The sequence below is a fragment of the Belonocnema kinseyi genome, chromosome 2 (assembly GCF_010883055.1).
Source record: "Belonocnema kinseyi isolate 2016_QV_RU_SX_M_011 chromosome 2, B_treatae_v1, whole genome shotgun sequence".
Lineage (NCBI taxonomy): Eukaryota > Metazoa > Arthropoda > Insecta > Hymenoptera > Cynipidae > Belonocnema > Belonocnema kinseyi.
This window is the reverse complement of record NC_046658.1, coordinates 100396937-100405864: the sequence shown is the minus strand read 5'-3', so window position 1 is coordinate 100405864 and position 8928 is coordinate 100396937. Positions and strand designations below refer to the sequence as shown.

General features: G+C 22.6%; 1 protein-coding gene across 2 annotated transcripts in view; it reads left to right on the top strand.

The window, feature by feature from the left end:
- LOC117168050 (phosphatidylinositol 4-phosphate 3-kinase C2 domain-containing subunit beta) overlaps positions 1-8928 on the top strand; it is a 168211-nt gene that overhangs the window by 17580 nt on the left and 141703 nt on the right. For both annotated transcript variants that reach the window (XM_033353395.1, XM_033353394.1), the window contains exon 4: positions 8213-8471. In XM_033353395.1, coding sequence (XP_033209286.1) covers positions 8213-8471 — 259 coding nt within the window. The remainder of the gene's footprint in view (positions 1-8212; positions 8472-8928) is intronic.

The following is an 8928-nucleotide window of genomic DNA, read 5'->3' as shown; positions in this document are numbered from 1 at the left end:
CTGTAAGGAAAAATATTTCAAGGCGTAGAGAAAATAAAAACAAAATAAGACGAAAGAGTTACTAGATTCTTGAAAACGTGACTTTAAGAAGTGCTTTCGAAAGTGTGAGGATCGCTGGCAGAAGGAAACGGTCTGATTTGTGGAAAAGTGACGATTGTATCGTTTATCATGCGGCTGTCCATTAATCGCAGCTCATTCAGCAATTTCTGGTGAAGCTCCAGAAATTGCGCAAACCACAAGTTTGGTTACTTTACGGCCAGACATCGTGTTTGTGCTAAAACTCGAGTTGAAAGTTCAATTATTTGGTTTTAAATGCAACTGTTTGATTTAAAATTTAATCATTTTTTTGAAAATTCAACTATTTTGTTAAAAAGCCATCTTTTCAGTTAAAAGTTCATCCTCTTTTTATGTAAAAAATCTACTATTTATTTGAATTCTTAATTATTTGGTTGAAAATATATCTTTTTTTGGATAAAATTTTAAACGGCTTGGTTACATATTCATCTTTTTATAGAAAAAGTCGCTTTTTTGCTTGAAAATATATCTTTTGTGGTTGAAAGTTCATTTTTTTTTCATTTGAAAAATCTACTTTTATATTTTTGATTCAGAATTCATTAGCTTTGATTAAAAATAATTTTACTATTTGGTTGAAAATGTAAGGTTTCGGTTTAAAATTGAATTGTTTTTAGTTAAGTTTCTTTTGTTTGTTGAAAATTGGATTATTTATTTTAAAATTAAAACTTTTGTTGAAAATCCTTCTCTTTTGCTTGAAATTTCAAGCATTTTGTTCGAATTATATTTTTTAGTCTAAAGTTCATCTTTTTTAGTTAAATGTTATTTTTTTCAGTTGAAAATTGATGTTTTTTGGTTTAAAATTAATTCTTTTTTTTATTTAAAAAGTGTACTATTTTATGTTTATTTCATAATTCTCATAATTCGTAGGTTTTCGAAGAGATTTGAAATTAATTTTTGGAATTCACCCTGAATTCTTATCAATCTATCCTGTATTATTTTTTATTCTTTGGATTTTTTTTTAATTTACATGAATTCTTTTAAATGTACTCGATTTTACATAACTTATTGGATTATTTTATAAATTTTTAAATTCCTTGGCTTTTTCAAGAGCTTTAAAAAATTGCAAGGGATTTCAAACTATATTTTCAAAAATTTGAAATATTTTAGGTGATTTTAAAAGTTACAAAGAAATTGTTTATCTATTTTTGTAGGTCAATGAAGATTCAAAGAATTTGGTTTAAAATTTAAGTGTTTTTATTTAAAGTTTTTTTTTTTTTATTTTATTTTATTTATTTATTTTTTTTTTTTTTGAAAATTGAATTATTTGGTTAAAAATTAGAACTTTTGTTGAAAATCCTCCTCTTTTTTAGTTGAAAATTGATCTGCTTTTGGTTTAAAATTAATTCTTTCTACTTAAAAAGTTCATTATTATATTTTTAATTCATAATTAATCTCTTTCGGTTATAAATTCTATTATTTTGTAAAATATAGAACAATTTTGCTAAAAAAAAAACATACTTTTTAGTCAAAAAATTCAAATTCTTTGTGGAATATTCGTCTGTTTAGTTATAAATTCACCTATTTTGTTCAAGATTCAACTATTTCGTTAAAAAGACATATTTTTTGGTCAAAAGTAAATTCTTTTTGATCAGAAAGTCTACTATTATATTTTTGGTTCAGAATTCCCCTTTTTGGCATCAAAATTCGACTATTTCGTTTAAAAGTTAATTATTTGTTTGAAAATTCATATTTTTTACGATAAAATCAACATTTTTGTTGAAAATTCGTTTATTTTGTTAGTAATTTAACTATTTCATTAAAAATTAATTTTTTTTGGTTGATAGTTATCTGTTTTGATCAAAGTTTCAACTTTTTGTTGCACATTTGCCTTTTTCGATAAAAAAAATTCGTCCCTTTGGTATGAAAATTCACTTTTTTTTAAAGACAAAGTCACTTTTTTGGTTTAAAGTTAATTTTTCAGGTTGTAAATTGAACTATTTGGTTGCAAATTCGAGTATTTTGTTAAAATCATCCTTTTTATTGCAAAATTGATCTTTCTCAGTTGAAAGTTAATTCTTTTTATTTAAAAAGTCTTCCATTTTATTTTTATTTCAGAATTTATCTATTTCGGTTTTAAATTCTACTATTTGGTTAAATATTCAATAATTTTGGAAGAAAAAAACATACTTTCTAGGCGAAAACTTCCAATTTTTTGTGGTATATTCATCTATTTAGTTAAAAATTCAACTATTTTTATGAAAAATTCATCCATTTTATAAAAAATTCGCCCTTTTGGATTGAAAATGTCTCTTTTTAAGGAAAAAGTCACTGTTTGATTGGAAATATTTTTGTTTAGAATTCAACACATTTGGTTAAAAATTGTACAAGTTGTTTTAAAATTTAATATTTTTTGTTTGAAAATCGCGATAATTTTGGGTTGTAAATTCAACTATTGGATCGAAAATTCAATTTTTTGGTTGAAAAGTTCATTAATTTTTTCAAAAGTCATATTTTTATGAATAGATCATTTTTTTTGGTTTAAAATTAAATATTTTGTTTGAAAATATAAAGTCTTTTTTTTAACCGAAAATGTAACTATTTTGTTGAAAATTTATCTTTTTTGTCCCAATTTAACTATTTTGTTCATATTTACTTTTTTTTCGATACAAAATTGGTCCCTTTGGATTGGAAGTTCATCTTTTTAAAGAAAAATTCACATTTGGTTGAAAATTCATTATGATTGGAAGTGTATTTTTTCTATTAAAACTCTAATTTTATATTTTTAGTTCACAATTAACCACTTTAAGTTGAAGATTGATTTTTCAACAAAAATAAAGATCGAATTTCAACCAAAAATTATTAATTTTCTACAAAAATACGAAATTTCAATAAATTTTATAACAAATTTTTTTAAATTAAATAGTTGAATTTTCCCAAGAATATCAAAATTTTTAAAACAAATAATTGAATTTTTAAGCAGATAGTAGAATTTTTAATAAAAAATGAATTTTTAAGCAAAAATATAATAGTAGACTTTCCAAGTAAGTACTATTTACGTAAAAAGATTTAAAGATTTTTTGTTGGAAATTTTTCTTTTTTTATAATGCGATAATTTTTAGGATGTAAATTCAACTATTTGGTTAAAAATTCAACTTCATTGTTGATAATGCAAGTATTTTGTTAAAATTATATTTTTTAGTTGAAAATTGAATCTGCTTTTGGTTTAAAATTAATTCTTTCTACTTTAAAATTGCATTATTATATTTTTAGTTCATAATTAATCTCTTTCGGTTATAAATTCTATTATTTGGTCAAATGTAGAACAATTTTGGTAAAAAAAAAAACATACTTTTTAGTCAAAAAATGCAGGTGCTTTCTGGAATATTCGTTTGTTTAGTGAAAAATCTAACTATTCTGTTGAAAATTGATCGATTTCGTTCAAGAGTCGTTTTTATTTTTTTGTCGAAAGTCAATTATTTTTATTCTCAAAGTCTACTATTATATTTTTGGGTCAAAGTTCACCGCTTTGGGTAAAAAATTCTACTATTTTGTGGAAAATGCAATTATTTGATTTAAAAGTAATTTTTGTTGCTTGAAAATTAATTATGTTTAATTGAAAAGTATTATTTTTTTTTTTTTGAAAGTCTAAACTTTTATTTTTAGTTAACAATTCATCTAACTATTTTTCATTGAAAAGCCTTGTTTTATTTTTAATGTCCATTATTATATTTTTGCTTAAGTCTTTTAGTTAAAAATTCTACTATTTTGTTGAAAATTCAACTATTTTATTTAAAAATATTTTTTTTTTGTGTGAAAAATTCAAGTGTTTTGTCGAACCATTCGTCTTTTTTTATTAAAAATTCATCTTTTGATAGAAAAATAATCATTTTTTGCGTTGAAATTCAAATCTTTTATGATGGAAAGTTTAATTATTTTTCATTGAAAAGTCTTTTTTTTATTTGAAAAGTCTACAATTATATTTTTGCTTCAAAATTCATTTTTTGTTAAAAATTCTAGTATCTGATTAAAAATTTAGTTATTCTGTTGAAAATTCAACTATTTCATAAAAAAATATTTTTGTTTTGTAAAAAAAAAAGTGTTTTGTTGAACACTTGTCTTTTTTAATAAAAAATGCATCTTTTGGATTAAAAATTCAGCTTTCGGTATAAAACTAATCATTTTTCAGGTTGAAATTCAAATATTTTATGATGGAAAGTTAATTATTTTTCATTGAAAAGTCTTTCCTTACTTGGAAAGTCTACTATTATATTTTTGCTTAAAAATTCATTTTTTGTTAAAAATTCTACTATCTGCTTAAAAATGCAATTATTTGTTTTAAAAATTTTGATATTCTTGAGAAAATTCAACTATTTAATTTAAAAAAATTTGTTGTAAAATTTATTGAAATTTCGTATTTTTGTTGAAAATTGACCGCTTTTAGTTGAAAATTCATGTGTTTTGTTGAAAAATTGTACTTTTTGGTTACATTTTTAACTGAAAATTTAACTATTTGAATTGTAACTTTAACTATCTTTTTGAAAATTTGTTTTTTGTTGTTTAAAATTAACTATTTTTACTGAAAATCTTACTTTTCAATTTTTTTGTTTAAAAAAATGTATTTTTCAGGTGAATAATCGACTTTTTTGGTTGAAATTAATCGTCTGGGTTAAAAATTAATCTTTTTTTTTTTGCAAATTCAGATATTCTAGTTAAAGACTTACCATTTTAGTTGAAAATTCATCATTTTGTTTAAAAATGTAACTCTTTTTTTTGAAAAATTGTTTTTTCTTTGTTAAAAATTTGTTTTTTTACCGGAAAATTCATTTATCTCAATTGGAAATTGCATTATTTTAGTTAAAAATTCATGGATTTTCGTGAAAATTCGTCTTTTTTGGTAGAAATTAATCTTTGTGGTTTAAAATTATTTTTTTGGGCTGGAAATTTAACTATTCCAGTTAGAGATTGATTTTCCTAGTTGAAAATTCATCTTTAAATTATAATATTTACATTCTAATAAAATTATTTTTTAACTGAAATTTTAGTATTTCATGTTTGGTGAAAAAATGATCTTTTTTAGTTCACAATTCAACTATTTCGTTGAAAATTTGTCTTTTTTTATTTGAAAATTTAACTATTTTGTTGTAAAATTTATGAATTTTTCTGAAAAATCGTCTTTTCAGTTGAAAATTAATCTCCTTGTTTGAAAATTCTTCTTTTTGGTTGGAAATTCAAGTATTCTATTTAAGTAAATCCGATTTCTGTTTATTTGAGAATTAGAGTTTTAACTAAAAATTTAACTGTTCCATTTTGGGTTGAAATTTTATCTCGTTTTGGATGAAAATTCAACTATTTGGTTGAAAATTGATATTTTCTATTAGAGTTGAAGAAAATTGATCTTTTCAAGTTCAAAATTTAACAATTTGGATATAAATTTTTTCTTTTGAAATTGAAAATTCATTTATTTAGTAAACAATTCACGTATTTTGTTAAAAACAAGATTTTTTTTGTAAAAAATATTCTTTTTCTTTGAAATGTAATCTTCTTATTTCAAAATTCTTCTTTTCGGTTGTAAATTCAAGTTGTTCAGTTAAATATTCCTCTTTTTGGTTAGAAACAGATTCACTTGGTTGAAAAATAAACATTTTTGTTGAAAATTATAATGAAAATTATAAGATGAGCTGTTTAATTGAAAATTTGTCTTTTCTTTAGATGAGAAGGAATTTTTTACTGAAAATTTAACTATTTAATTACAATTTTTTTCTTTTTTGGTTGAAAATTGATTTTCTTAACTTAAAACTTAATTATTTAAGGTTTGGTTATCTTTTTTTCGTAAAAATTAATTTTTTTGTTTATAGCTACTAAAAATGTAACCATTCCATTTTCTTTTGAAAATGGATTTTTTTGAAGTTCAAAATTAAACTATTTGATTGAAAATTTGTCTTTTTAGTTGAAAATTCAACTATTTCGTTAAAATTCATATATTTAGTTGAAAAATGTTATTTTTGGGAGAAAATAATCTTATTGTTTGAAAATTAATTTTATGCTTTAATAATTCATCTTTTTGGTTAAAATATCAAGTATTTCAGTTAAATATTCATAATTTTAGTTAAAAATTTATCAGTTAAGGTGAAAATGAATTTTGTTACTAAAAATTTAACTTTTCCATTTTCTGTTGAAAATTCATGTTTTTCAAGTTCAAAATTAAACTATTTGATTGAAAATTTGTCTTTTTCATTTAAAAATTCGACTATTTCGTTAAAATTTGTGTATTTAGTTGAAAAATATTATTTTTGGTACAAAGTTAATCTTTTTATCTGAAAATTAATCTTTTTGTCTGTAAATTAATCTTTTTGTTTAAAAATATAAGTATTTGAGTGAAGATTAATATTCTACCACAAAAGACGAACTTTTCACAAATTGGTTGAATCCTTATTCTAACTGGACTAATTTTTAAACCAAAATGATTAATTTTCAACAAAATATTTGAATTTTCAAAGAAAGAAGATTTTTCACTCAAAGAAAAAAAATCTTGTACTAAATGTTGAATTTTTCTGCCAAAAAGTAGAATTTTCTGCAGAACAGTTGATTTTTTAATCCGAAAATTTGAATTATTGAGAAAAAATTTGAATTTTCGACCTAAAAATATGAATTTTCCAGCAAAATAATTAAATTTTTTATCCAGAAACGACGAGTTTCCTACAAAATAAATTAATTCTTTTTCAGTTTAAAATTAAACTTTAAAAATATTCTATTTTAATTTAAAAAATTAACTTTTTGGTTGAATGTTTAACTCTTTTCTCGAACATAAAAAAAACTTTTTTTAAAGATTCATCATTTTACTTTTACTAGTTTATTAATTGGCTAAAAATTCATTTTTTTCTGGCTAAAAATTAATTTTCACTGAAAGTGTAACTATTCAATTTTTTATTGATAATATTGATCTTTTCTGGTTAAAAAATTTTGTATTTTGTTGGAAATTCGATTTTTTTGTTGTTAAAAAAGCAACTGCTTTGTTTAAATTTCACCCTTTTCAGCTGAATTCAACTATTTTTAATTTAATAATTTTAAATACTTCTTAAAAAATTAGTTTTTTTTAGAATGAAGAATCACTGTTTTAGTGAAAAATTCCAATATTTGGTCGTACGTGAACTTTTTTTATTGAAAATTCATATTTTTGCTTGAAAATCAAAGTAATTTGGTGAAAATTTAAACTATTTACGTAAAAATTTAACTATTCGGTTGGAAATTCGTTTGTTTCATAAATTATTTTTTAAATTCGAACATGAATCTTATTTATTGAAAATTCCTCATTTTGGTAGAGGAATAAACTATTTTCGTTAAAAATTCTACTATTTGGTTAAAAACGTACATTTTTTAGTTGAAAACTTAACTGCTCCGTTGAAAATTCATTTTTCTTTATATAAAATGAAATTTCCCGCAGAAAAATATTTCTTTGCGGTTTAAAAGCCAACTATTTTGCAAAATATTTGATTTTTTACGCTTGAAAATTTAACAGTTTGATAGAAAAATTAATCTGCTTATTTGAAAATTAATCTTTTTGTTTGAAAGTTAATTTTTTTTTTAAATATATCTTTTTGGTTAAAATCTGAAGTATTTCAGTAAAATATTCACAATTTTAGTTGAAAATTCATCAGTTAAGATAAAAATGATTTTTTTTTACTAAAAATGTAACTTTTCCATTTTCTGGTAAAAATCAATGGTAATTGAAAAATCAACTAATTCGTTAAATTTATTTATTTTGTTAAAAATGTATTTTTGGTAAAAAATTAATCTTTTTGGTTGTTTAAATTGAATTTAATATACATGTAGTGTCCACAATAATTTTACCTAAGTTCGTACTGAATTTTAAGTATAGTTAAAAAAAATGCGTTTTTTTATTATTCAAATTCCTGTAAACGCTCAAAAGTCGACCAGGAAAAATGTAACTTTTTTGTTGCGTCAGTTTGTGTGTTTATGTGTGAAGAGTGATGTACGATTGTTTATGTGCGAAGAGTGATGTACGATTGTTTATGTGTGAAGAGTGATGTACGATGGCTTCCTTTCTGGAGCGATTGCCAGAAATATTGGTAAGCTACAAATGTCAATTGAATGCGAGTAAATGGATGATCGGCGCATTTAGTGAAAGGAAAATAATAATAATAATAAAAAAAATGAACGATTAATTAATAAATTGAAGGAAAAGTGCTGCTGTTTCTGCTGCTGTTGAACCAAAATGGGACACTCATCCAGCAGCCTTAATGAGAAGATCTTCGAGAGTTTCTCGAAGCAATAGTTCGGCAGCTGCCTATCAGCCTCGTGATTTTCGATATCAGTCCCATTCTCCTGGGCCTACTAAAGCTTCCACAGCGCCATGCACCCCAGGAACGCCAGGAATTAGTCCTGTTATGTCGAGAGCCACCAGCATCTCCAGCAATGTCTCCGGACAAATTCCACAAGTAAATTTTTTTCATATTTTCACAAAAACAAATAATTTCCTACCAGTATTGTTATTTAGGCTATTAAATCTTTCAGGGCGGCGATTTGACCGGTGATTTAATTTAAAAAACGGAAATTTAATTCTGATCGCAGTAAAATTCAAGTTTTCATTATTTTTATCATTTTGATCAATTTAGAAAAGTGATTTCTACTTTATCTACAGTAGCAGATTTGTCAATTTATTATTTATTTTTAAATTTATTTACAAATTTAATTAGTTCTTTGAAAATTTATCTACTTTGTGAAAAATTCCTCTTTTTATTTAGAAAATTTACATATTTAGTTAAAAATTAATTTTTTTTTCTAGAAAATTATCTTTTTTTGCAAGTTAATCTTCTTGTTTAAAAATTCTTCTTTTGTGTTCAAAAGTCAAGTATTACAGTTAAATATTTATCATTTTAGTGAAAATTAATTTTT